The 12,646-nt window shown below is 40.1% G+C and overlaps 1 protein-coding gene across 1 annotated transcript; it reads left to right on the plus strand.

Moving 5' to 3' along the window:
* Positions 1–8,669: 8,669 nt before the first annotated feature.
* Positions 8,670–10,702, plus strand: mmachc (metabolism of cobalamin associated C). Its single transcript, XM_016250225.1, has 4 exons — positions 8,670–8,836; positions 9,050–9,247; positions 9,334–9,486; positions 10,278–10,702. The coding sequence occupies exons 1-4, from the start codon at positions 8,729–8,731 to the stop codon at positions 10,596–10,598; spliced, it is 780 nt and encodes a 259-aa protein (XP_016105711.1). The 5' UTR covers positions 8,670–8,728; the 3' UTR covers positions 10,599–10,702.
* Positions 10,703–12,646: the final 1,944 nt, after the last annotated feature.

Here is a 12,646-nt window from a genome sequence, read left to right on the forward strand (position 1 = left end):
GTCCGGTCTAGAGGCTTCTCCGGACAGAGTTCCAACGCGGGAGCCATGGTGGGTGAGTACGATCCATGTTTAAATATATGTATATATATATATGTATGTGCTAATGAACTGGTGGTTGTGTGTCCCCTTCTGCTAGTTTCTTTGCAGTGTTTCCCAGGACCTGTGTGTTTCTGTCCCCTTTTCTAGGGTAGGTCCTCGGTGGGCACCCCCGCTGCTGGGTTCAGAAACCGGGTGCTCGACTTGCAGTGTTTATTTCACTCGTCGAGATATGACCAGAAGGTAAGTAAGGTTTCGGCTTCATACTTCCTGGATCATACGGCCATAACACAGGCTTCTGCAGGAGCTTTTGTGATTATCAGGCCCCCGGCGTCACTGCAAAAAATTCCTGGACATCCGGGCTGGGGTTACGCTTTCATGCTACCCTGACTGGTCTACCGTATCTGGGTCGCCCTGAGGGGTTTTTCCCGATCACCAGGATATCCCCTTGAGGCATCACCCCCCTCACCATTGAGGGTTATTGTGAGTATGATGTTTCTTTTGAGCGTTAATCCTCTCTGAGGAGTTGGATTCCTCGCTCCATGGGCTGTCCTCGTGGTAGTATTGAGACAATGCTCCCCTTTTATCAAAGGGTTACCTGGAATGAGCAATGTTATTATGTTATTTCTCCAGAGCGCCTGGATTTAGCAGCAGCAGGTGAGTTAGGCCTTTCCTCTGCCTCCCTGATGCGCTGAGTGGCTGAGTGTTTTGCAGTATGCTTACCCCTCTGATTTTACAATCATGCTGCAGGTCGAGCCCCCTCTCGTTGAGAGCTGGGTTTGTGCTCCCTCAGCCAAGGTAAACTACTGCTAGCGTTCCTGCATTGGAACATGCTGTAGGCCGAGCCCCCTTCTCGACTGAGAACTAGGTGTGTTGCCCCCACAGCTAAGTAAACTATTGCTAGCTGTTCCAGTGCGGAACATGCTGCAGGTCGAGCCCCGTCTCGGTTTGAGAACTGAGTGTGTTGCTCCCTCAGCTGAATAACTGCTAGCTGTTCCACCATGGGAACACGCTGTAGGTTGAGCTCCCTCTCCATTGAGAGCTGGATGTTCTCCTCCAGCTACAGATTTACTGCTAGCCACTCCAGCATTATAGCCGTAGATATAGCGTCTGGGGATACGCTATTTTTATCTATAGGCTGCCTTTTCAGGGTGCCACGAGAACCCCTAGAACGGTATGCAAGTGTAGTGCACGTTATGCTTTGCCCACTTTTCTAAAATCCACATAAGTGGTAAGTGTGCACGTTATGCTTTGCCCACTTTTCTAAAATCCACATAAGTGGTAAGTGTGCACGTTATGCTTTGCCCACTTTTCTAAAATCCACATAAGTGGTAAGTGTGCACGTTATGCTTTGCCCACTTTTCTAAAAATCCTGTATGGTAAGAGCTACGCGCAAGACTTCGTGCTCTTTTTGAGTGGTTTAAAACCCCGGTTCTGCCTTGGGCACCACTCCCCCTATGTATCCTCTGGATACCTACTTAACAGGGTATTGCTACTAAGGATCTGTTGAGACAGTTCCTTCACCACAAGACAAACGTGCGGTAGCCCCTGTGTGACAGACCAAGACTAGTATGATTCTAGGCTCTTGGTCGTATTCCCTTAAAGGAATCTGTTTCTGATTCCAAGCCTTGAGCTCTACCCCGGGCCCAGGAGTCTGGCCCTAACAGGTAAGTAGTTTGGGGTATGTAGCCTAGGCCTTTGGCCGTAGGGAATAACGTCACTGACAGCCGTCTAAACGTCCCAGGGGCAACTCCCATAGCAATATGGTAGAGTTGGTTCTTAGTGCTCGCCATGGTTCTGGCTTGCACTCCCCTCAGCATGGCGGCGTGGGTATACCGTTCCCCATAGCGACCCCTAGAGGACGCAGTTCGAAGTTCCCATGAAAGGGAACGTCTCAGGTTACTTATGTAACCATGGTTCCCTGAGTAGGGAACGAGACACTGCGTCCTCTAGGTTTCTTGCCATGCTGCGGACGCAAGCTTCAGACGAAGAAGTGAACGATGTGTAGCTCCCGGCACCGATTTATACTGTAGTCGCACCGGTAGTGACGTCATGGCTGTCGCCGGCCAACGAGTTGGTGTTTTTTCAATGTATGCTTCAGACACGGGTCATGACGAGGCGTTCCCCATAGCGACCCCTAGAGGACGCAGTGTCTCGTTCCCTACTCAGGGAACCATGGTTACATAAGTAACCTGAGACGTTCTTCAACAAGACCACAAAATGAGTAAGTTTTATCAATATCAAGATATTAACAGATAGATTAATTAAACCTGTCGCTCATATCTTTCAAGTTGTTGCGCTTATTATAATGTCATAGGTCACATGATAAAGTCAACATGGCGGATAATGTCTGAATTGCATTCAGGCTATAGAGTACGTACTCTTTTAGCGCTCGTTAAGTTAGTACTTATTGAAATTAAGTATGCGGTTTTGGACGCTGCCTAAGGCTTCGCACATACTTAAACTGAAAAATTTCAGTCTGGATTCAGGCCTCATTATAGCATAGAAACTGTGCTTGTTAAAATAACAAATGACCTACTTCTAGTTTCTGACCAAGGATGTGTCTCAGTCAGTACTAGTTTTACTTGATCTTAGTGTTGCATTCGACACTGTAGACCATGACATACTCTTAGGCCGACTACAAAAATTACACTGGTATTCAGGGACAGGCATTACAGTGGTTTAGATCGTACTTAGCAGACGGTTACCATTTTGTCAACGTGAATGGTAAAAAATCGGAGTTAACATCAGTAAATTATGGGGTGCCACAAGGATCCGTGTTAGGCCCTCTGTTATTACCACTTGGCAACATTATTAGAAAACATGGAATTAGTTTCCACTGCTATGCCGATGATAATTAGTTATATATTTCATCACAACCAGATGAAGATTCTAAACTATCCAAGTTGGCAAAATGCGTTAAAGATATAAAACATTGAATGACCAGTCATTTTCTCCTATTAAATTCAGACAAGACTGAGGTATTACTTATTAGACCCTGCACACAGAATCTCTTAGAATACAATTTGCAACTAGAAGGATGTACTGTTATGTCATCATCTGCAGTTAAAGACCTGGGTGTTATATTAGACAGCAACTTATCTTTTGAAAATCATATTTCATGTTACAAAAACAGCCTTCGTCCACCTAAGAAACATTGCTAAGCTATGGAATGCATTAATTAGTTATATATTTCATCACAACCAGATGAAGATTCTAAACTATCCAAGTTGGCAAAATGCGTTAAAGATATAAAACATTGAATGACCAGTCATTTTCTCCTATTAAATTCAGACAAGACTGAGGTATTACTTATTAGACCCTGCACACAGAATCTCTTAGAATACAATTTGCAACTAGAAGGATGTACTGTTATGTCATCATCTGCAGTTAAAGACCTGGGTGTTATATTAGACAGCAACTTATCTTTTGAAAATCATATTTCATGTTACAAAAACAGCCTTCGTCCACCTAAGAAACATTGCTAAGCTATGGAATGCATTATCTGTTTCTGACGCAGAAAAGCTATGCAATTATGACCTCTCGACTAGATTACTGTAATGCACTATTAGCTGGTTGTCCTGCATCTTCAATAAACAAGCTACAGTTGGTCCAAAATGCAGCTGCTAGAGTTCTCACCAGGTCAAGAATTATCATATTACCCCAATTTTATCATCTCTACACTGGCTACCTATTACTGTAAGTTCCGTATTGATTTTAAAATATTGCTACTGACCTATAAGGCACTGAATGGTTTAACTCCTGTATATTTAACTGATCTTCTTATGCCCTATAATCCATCACGCTCTTTAAGGTCACAAAACTCTGGACTTTTAGTTGTGCATAGGATATCTAAGTCCACTAAAGGAGGGAGATAATGTTCTCATCTGGCTCCTAAACTCTGGAATAGCCTTCCTGATAATGTCCGGGGCTCAAACACACTCACTCTGTTTAAATCTAGATTAAAGACACATCTCTTCAGCCAAGCATTCGCATAATGAATCTCAATCTCACCCTTGTTCCCAGTTAGATCAGATAAAAGTCACAAACATATATTGTGCTTGAAACGTTATGAACAGCAGCTACGCTAATTCTTTTCCATTTGTCTTTCTGTTCCTACCCCGGGATGCCCATCTCGAGGTATCTAGAGATTACACCAGATCCAGCCTCATTGAAAGACTTCAGATGACCGAACACCTATGAAGAGATGATGCTGACCCCTGCGAGGACCCCAGATGAATCGACATGCACAGCTGCCAAAATTTAAAAAAAGATCACACTTGTACTGTAATAATTACTTTAATGAGCTTCTGCCTGAAATTCATGTAAGCTAACTGTATGATTCTTTTACCTTGAACTGTTGATTTGTTAAATGAACATTACAATTTAGAGTGATCTGTTATCAGATGTGAAAGTGTCCAAGTAATGTAGACACATGAATTTTCTGTAAAGCTGCTTTGAAACAAAGTGTATTGTGAAAAGCGATAAACAAATAAATTTGAATTGAATTGAACTTATTCATTCACTTACTGCTTTTTGCCTACTATATAGTAGGGAAGTGTGTGGTTTCTAATGCATCAAGGTTAAAAAGTCAAGGGTCAAGAGCCCAATGAAAGCAAACACTTGCTGCGTACCAATGTGCCTACTTATACTACGCCCTTAAAGTATTAACTTTTTTGGTGAAGAAAAAGTACACACTTTTGAGTGTGTAGTAGAAGAGTATAAGCTTTGGGACAAACTATCACATCATACAATTGCGTCTTTAACGGGGTCGACATGCACAGCTGCCAAAATTTAAAAAAAGATCACACTTGTACTGTAATAATTACTTTAATGAGCTTCTGCCTGAAATTCATGTAAGCTAACTGTATGATTATTTTACCTTGAACTGTTGATTTGTTAAATGAACATTACAATTTAGAGTGATCTGTTATCAGATGTGAAAGTGTCCAAGTAATGTAGACACATGAATTTTCTGTAAAGCTGCTTTGAAACAAAGTGTATTGTGAAAAGCGCTAAACAAATAAATTTGAATTGAATTGAACTTATTCATTCACTTACTGCTTTTTGCCTACTATATAGTAGGGAAGTGTGTGGTTTCGAACGCATCAAGGTTAAAAAGTCAAGGGTAAAGAGCCCAATGAAAGCAAACACTTGCTGCGTACCAATGTGCCTACTTATACTACGCCCTTAAAGTATTAACTTTTTTGGTGAAGAAAAAGTACACACTTTTGAGTGTGTAGTAGAAGAGTATAAGCTTTGGGACAAACTATCACATCATACAATTGCGTCTTTAACGGGCCGTTCTGTCGCAAAGTTGCACGCACCCTGTCACTGTACATCATCTGGTCACAGTTTACATCGTCCACATTTCATTTGATTTAACTTCCTACCCTATTGGAGAGAAAAGTAGTAGCACTTAAAGTTATAAAACTTCTACTTAAACGCGGTCGCACACATCCACCATGTTTTTTAAAGCTTTTTATTCGTGTTTGTAGATCTCAACCGAATCATTCGTCAAAGTGCAATGGATTGTGGGTAATATTAGCCATTAGAGTGTGCACGGATCCACACTTCAAAAATCGGACTTTCGGCATAATCTTTTCAGCACACTATGTTTTGGGACACACTTACCTGTAGGCCTATTCTAATCTCACATAATATTTAGTATGGATAGTATGAACATTGGGACGCAGGAAAAGATCCCCATCATAGTGTCAAACAAAACACTAAAACATCAACATCTAAACCTCTGTTAATTCTCAATATATGCTTCAGACTTCTGGCAGAGATAAATTCAATCTAGTTAGTAATGTGAAGTTGGTAATTCTGTTTTAGAAGTTATTTAATCTGCTGAGATCTTGAGAGATTTAATGTATTTTTTATCTTCAGTTGATTTCATCCAAGGCTGTGGCTGGAAGTCAGGTTTAGTTCTTGTGTTTCTGTTTTTAGCAACAGGTGCGCATCCCTAATGCACCATCATCATTTAATTAACCATAGAATCATATCATTAAGTGCAACACTGCTTCAGTCAGATTCTGTAGTGTGGACACACAGAATGCTAGGTTCTCACATACTCCATCTGCAGTGTGTATGCGGCGCAGAAGCAGTAGACTCATTGTGCTTTGGTCATGTAGACTCACAGACATCAAGAATCAAAGTATGAACCTCAACAACGGTGACAAAATAGATAAACAGAACTCTGAACATTACAAATCAAGCCAAGAATAAACACTTATCTCCACAATGGTGACTTCACATTTATTATTTTCAATAAAACATCAACATCTAAACCTCAGTTAATATTTAGTAAGTTATTTGTATGTACGAAATAGTCAGACTGGTTTGTAATAAGTGAAGATGCTAGAGAGATCTGTAAATGTTTAATGTTCTGTTGCTGCCAGTCATGTGATGTTTTATGTTTATCGTAATGTCAGATCGTAATAATTTCGGAAATACCTGTACATTAACACTAGTGTTTTCAGCTTATTTAAATAAGGAGATTTTACTACTGCCATGATCATGGGCTTTTAGTTTGTTTTCGTCCCTCATGTTTCACTTGACCTAGCTTCTGTCGTCTTTTGATTAGTTCACCTGTGTTAGTTAATTATCCTCATTTGGTCTGTGTATTTCAGTTCCTCTGTTTCTACTTTAGTTTGTCTGGTATTGCTGTTGTTATTTTGCAGCGTGTTCCCGTTGCCTTTATGGATTGTCATCTTCTTGGATTCTGTTAAACTCTTGTGTAGATGACCTTTGTCTTCGTGTGCCTTCCTCTACACGTTGCGTGACAACTTTAATTTTAAGGTTTTTGTTTGTCATTTGACCTTTTTATCATCTAATGTTTTTTTTTATTGTGTTAATTACAGATTATTTATTTTACATGCAATTGTTTATAGTTTAAGAAAGCTGAAAAAATATTGTATAAAAAATACGGTAATTTTTCCGTACAAAAAATGTGAATTACTGTAATTTGTCATTAATGTCATAATACTTAAAATAACAGGCGAGTTGTCAATTTAGACATAATGTTACAGAGTTTTGACTACAATTTAAAATAAAACCTGAAAAAAAAATCAGTTAATTTCTGTAAAATTAAGATTTTTTTCCCACAGTGAGGGTAAAGGATGTATCTTAAATGAACTCTTTTTTCTCTGTTAAGCTCTATTTAAAAATAAAAAATGTTTCTAGATTTTGACTTTTGTGTTGCTGAAGAAGAATCAATTTCTTATCTCCTCTGGGAATGCAAAAATATTTTTTGATTTCTTTATCTTTGTTTGTGCATTTTCATTACAGTTTTTCTTTGTTATACAAAGATATTTTATTTGGTCGTCACAAAAACATCACAACAGGACCATTTTTTCTAGCATTTTATCTCTTTCTTTTTTCTCTCTCCCACAAATCTAAATTCAGTTGTGCCAAGTCTCACTTTTTCAGGGTTTTAAATTTTTTGTAAGGACCTTAAATCCTAATTGGCCACTTTATTTACATCCAGCAACTCCAAAGCCGTAAAACTGTCTCACTGACATTTTTTAATTACCCTTGGCTTTGGTGTTGTATGATCTCAGAGTTGTTAGATACAATTTTTGTTAGACTATTTGTAGTTTCGATGCTATCAGTCATCAACTGTGAGCCGGTGTGTCAACCCTTGTGTAGGGTGTAGAGCAGCTGCAGCGTGGGATCCTGGGAGAAAGATCAAGCAGACACAGAGAGCAATGTACTACCATAACATTCTCAAGTTTATTATGGAAGATGGGCCATATTTATACCACAGATTCATACAACAACACACACAATGTCCTGGACATCCAGTTGAAGTACTCAAGATGTGTGTGCAAGCACGTGTGTGTGTGTGTGTGTGTGTGTGTGTGCTTAATCCTTGTTTTCATGTGGGTGTACCAGTGTGTCCACGGTGTAGTTCTTGTTTTGTCTAGGAGTGTCAGTGATGGGAACATAACAAAAGGGCAGTCAACAGTGAAGGCCGAGAAATAAGAAATATTAACAGTAATGGAAAAAAAAAATTCATAGACTCGACCGATTGGTTCAAAAACACTGAATCCTTCAGTAATGAAACACCACTGTGTGTTAACACTGTGTGTGCCTTAATATGAACTGCTACTGAACTGTTGCAGGCCTGTACAATCAAAGGCTGAATCCAGAAGCTCAGGCTGCTGACTTCGGTGCTTTATCAGGACGCGTCTGTGCACGAATCACGGAACTGACTTCTGAGGCTTGATCTGCAACAAAATAGAGCAAGCTTTGTGAAAACGAAGCGAATATTTAATGACCATAATAGTAATTTCATCAGATAACTTCAAAAATGGAAAAAAATCTAAGAAAATCTGACTACCATCCACAACTTTCAGACACCATCTTTATTTTTTAGCTCAACAGGATTGTGGGACATCACAGGCAGCGAAGGATACATCTATGCTGCCTTCAAAAATAGTCCATATGAAGGAGAGAGAGAGAATTCTTCACAGATTGAATTCTTCACAACCCTGAAATTGCAATGCATTAAGATGCAATGCAGCTGTTAATGCAATGCATTTTTTAATTGGTGCAATTCAACGTGCCCCCCCCCCAAAGACATTAGCCATTAGCCATTATTGTGCCATCTCAGCCCCTCTTGGTTCTGCAGAGAGCGGCGCTTCTCACTCCAGTCCACTGGGCGGCGCCATACAACACCAGCGAGATGATGAGAAGCAGCAATATGGCGATCTCCACTGAACGCATGGAGGAGCTGATAGGGACTTTCCGTGACTCCTTAAAAACAAAAGGTTTTGAAATGCATCCTTTTAAGGTAAAATGTCCGACTCCACTAACATAATAAAAACAAACATGCTCCATAACGACAGCAATCGACATGTTTATATCGCAGTGGTGCGTATATTATGATGTTAAATCTGTCCACAAGCTTCAAAAATCACCTGTGCATTTATGAATAAGTGGGAAAAGAGCACAGAAATATGTGTGCAGCTCTGGATGTCATCTGGATGCTTGTGTTTGGCTGCAGGTTGGCTGGTACAATGCAGTGGTGTCTGATGCTCATCACCTGTCTTACCCAGAAGGCACTCTGGCTCTGCTGCTGCTGAGCACACCGTCCATGTTTGAGCGCTCATTCCTGCCCTTCTTACAGAGCCAGAGCTGTGAGGCTGTCCGGGACCCCATCGATGAGTGCACCGCTCACACAGTCTCATCCGCTGTCTCTCTGGTGTGTTACAGAGCAGATGTCCACTGAAGCACATCACTCCATTATCCAGCCGTATTAATCTCTCACTCTCTCTCTCTTTTATTCAGTGTTTTCCAAATCAGTCTGTGCATGCCAGTTATGATTATGAGATGCTGCCTAGCAGAAGACCCAAGTTTCTTGCTCAGACTGCGGCACACGTATCAGGAGCAGCATATTACTACCAGAAATCAGATGTCCACAGTCCAGCTTGGGGTGATAAGGTCAGTGCCGATCACTTTCGCCTGGCTATGATTATGACTGAAATTGTGATTAATCAGACAACACAATGATTAGGGCTGTGACAGGCTTATGCAACAACATGTTGCAACTCCTGGTAATGTCTGTTCGGTGCATTGCGATATTGTCTTCATTTGGGGACTTTTATCAGCAAATGTCGTTGCATGCAATTAAATAAATGAATTGCTTTGGATATCATGTAAAAAGAAAACCGATTAGCCATCCTTAGAGAGTTTGTGTGGATAGACTCGTAACATGTGCATAAATTAAAAACGGCAACACTGCTTTTCTGAACAGTTTCTGCGGGTCTTAAGAAGGTCTCAATTACAAATGAAGGCCTTACAATGGTCTTTAATCAGAGCAGATCTCATAATCATGACATGATGCATGCACAACAAAAAACTGATTTCCAATAATACTGTAATTGCGCAGCAACTCGGCATATTAGAACGATTTCTGAAGGATCACGTGGCGACACTGAAGATTTGACAATATTACATTTTTTAATGATTTTTTATTAAAATCAGTTTATTAAATATAGTCTGAAAAATCTACGGAGAAGTCTGGGCATTTGAGTATGCAAAATGTGTAGGAACCTTTTGTTTAGCCCAGCACACTGTTGCATATGTATATATGGCCTATATTTATATCACGCAAACTTATATGTGTTGCCAGCCCAGACATGTTGCAAGTTCTAGTCTCGTCTTTTCTAACGTCTAATGTAAAGATGTTGTATTGTATGTCTGTTAAAAGTCTTTCTGGTTTTTCTGCACAGAAGATGTTTGGCGTTTGCATACACCCCAGGCTGGGTGGCTGGTTCGCTATAAGAGCCCTGCTGGTCTTTAAGGATGTGCAAGTGGGAGAAGATCTTCAGCAGAAAGGTCCTCTAGACTGTGTGTGTTCACAGGAGGACAGGATCGAACTGCTGGAGCGCTTTAACTTCCGCTGGCAAGACTGGAGCTACAGAGACATGGTTCCCACAGAGGAGAGCTACTCTCCTCAACAGAGGGAGTATTTCCTGACTCCTCCAGGACAGCGGGGGGCGCTGCTGAGACACTGGGGATATCTGACTGACACTGACAAAACAAACATCTGATGTACCCAAAGATGTACCCTGCTGACTCGTTTTGAATGACGTAGACATTGTGAACATGATGTTTCACATTCTACTAGGTCTCACGGTAACTGATATGTCACTACAGAGAACATGTATGGTATGGTGTCACTCTATTTAATTTAAATTTAATAAAATGAAGATAATTAGGGTGAAGTATTTTATCACGGAGAAGTACACCCTTCAGCTTTCAAGGGGCCTTGGCATTCCTTTTTTTATTATTTTAATAATCTATTTTCTTATTTGGTTGGCAGTTTTTTTGCACAAAAACACGTATATTTGCAAATTAAGATTAGGGCTGTCAAAATGGCTGAAAAACTAAATTCGAATTTTGTACTTAAATATGATCAGAATTTAACATGCATAATTTCAGTTAGGGTGCAGAAAAGCTTTTGGCTTCTCTCCTGAGGCCACAAGAGGGCGCATCGAGCAAAATATCTGTGGGAAAAAAGTGCATAATGTTTAAAATAATTTTTATAAACCAATTATAATTAATTAAGTTGCTTAAACAGCTATAAACAAAACGGCATCATGTATGCATGCATAGTTTAATACAAAGGGAGGAAAGCCAATCACACAAAGTACATTTTTCATTTAAAAACATGAGATGCAGTGGGATGGGGAAAACCCACCATAAAGTCTCAATATAGGTTTTTTTTTTAAAAGTTAAACTTGCATTCATTTTGTATGGCTTTCTAAACATGTGGCTCTCTTGTGTGAGACGCGAGTGCAAAGGTGATAGATGTCCCTCTAGAAAATGCACGAAATATGTGTTCTGTGTGAACGGCTTGGTTTCAGTTTTAAGGTAAACAAGATCTTCTCTGCATTGATGTTATCTTTTTCCGCAATAATTTGAATGAACAACGCAGCAGCGCCACATCCAGTGGCTTCAACTGGATAGGTTAACAAAAACATTATAATACAACGACACTTAAATTGTGAACGGCTTGGTTTCAGTTTTAAGGTAAACAAGATCTTCTCTGCATTGATGTTATCTTTTTCCGCAATAATTTGAATGAACAACGGAGCAGCGCCACATCCAGTGGCTTCAACTGGATAGGTTAACAAAAACATTATAATGCAACGACACTTAAATCGTCATCGCATCTCGTGCGCCGCTGATAAGGCTGCCTCAACACACACCTAAAATTCGAATGCAATGTTTTTGCATTCAAATGTGGATTTTTATTTGAAATTCCACGAATATTCGAAATTATAATTTTTTTTGACAGCCCTAATTAAGATTCTGACTCAGTCAGAAACATTTGGTTTTTGTGCTAATTTTCAGTAAACTCCCATCTCTTCTCATCTCCCTGCTCATCGACGCTGGATGAACTGATAAAGTAAAACAGCCACTCAGTCATGCTGTATTGCACAGATGGGCAGCATTTCAGTTAAAGGGGTCATATGATGTGATTTCAAGTGTTCCTTTCTCTTTGGAGTGTTACAAGCTCTTGGTGCATAAAGAAGATCTGTAAAGTTGCAAACACTAAAGTCTCAAATCCAAAGAGATATTTTTTATAAAAGTTAAGTTAACCACGCCTACGGCTCGTTCTAACACGCCCCCACATGTCTACATCACTATAACGCCGCCCAAATGTTCACGCAAAGAAAGAAGGCGTAACTTTTATTCTCACTGTAGTATTGTTGTTGCTGTGTCCTGAAGACGCTGTGTGCTTTGTTGTGAAAGCGAAACTACTTTGTTTGGTCTTCCAAAAGAGGACGATATCCGCTTCGTCATGCCTAGAGCTGATCCGTGCTGGTCACTGAGGAAATACATTAACTTCACTGGATCACCGGATCGGCTTTCACCGTGGACGAAGCGGAGTCCGTGACATAAACATGTGGGGGCGTGTTTAAACGAGGCGTTTTAGGTAGGCGTGGTTGACTCTTAACTTTTATAAAGAATATCTCTTTGGATTTGAGACTTTAGTCTTTGCAACTTTACAGATCTTCTTTATGCACCAAGAGCTTGTAACACTCCAAAGAGAAAGGAAAACTTGAAATCGCATCATATGACCCCTTTAATC

Source organism: Sinocyclocheilus grahami, unplaced genomic scaffold (assembly GCF_001515645.1).
Source record: "Sinocyclocheilus grahami isolate Dianchi unplaced genomic scaffold, SAMN03320097.WGS_v1.1 scaffold975.1, whole genome shotgun sequence".
Lineage (NCBI taxonomy): Eukaryota > Metazoa > Chordata > Actinopteri > Cypriniformes > Cyprinidae > Sinocyclocheilus > Sinocyclocheilus grahami.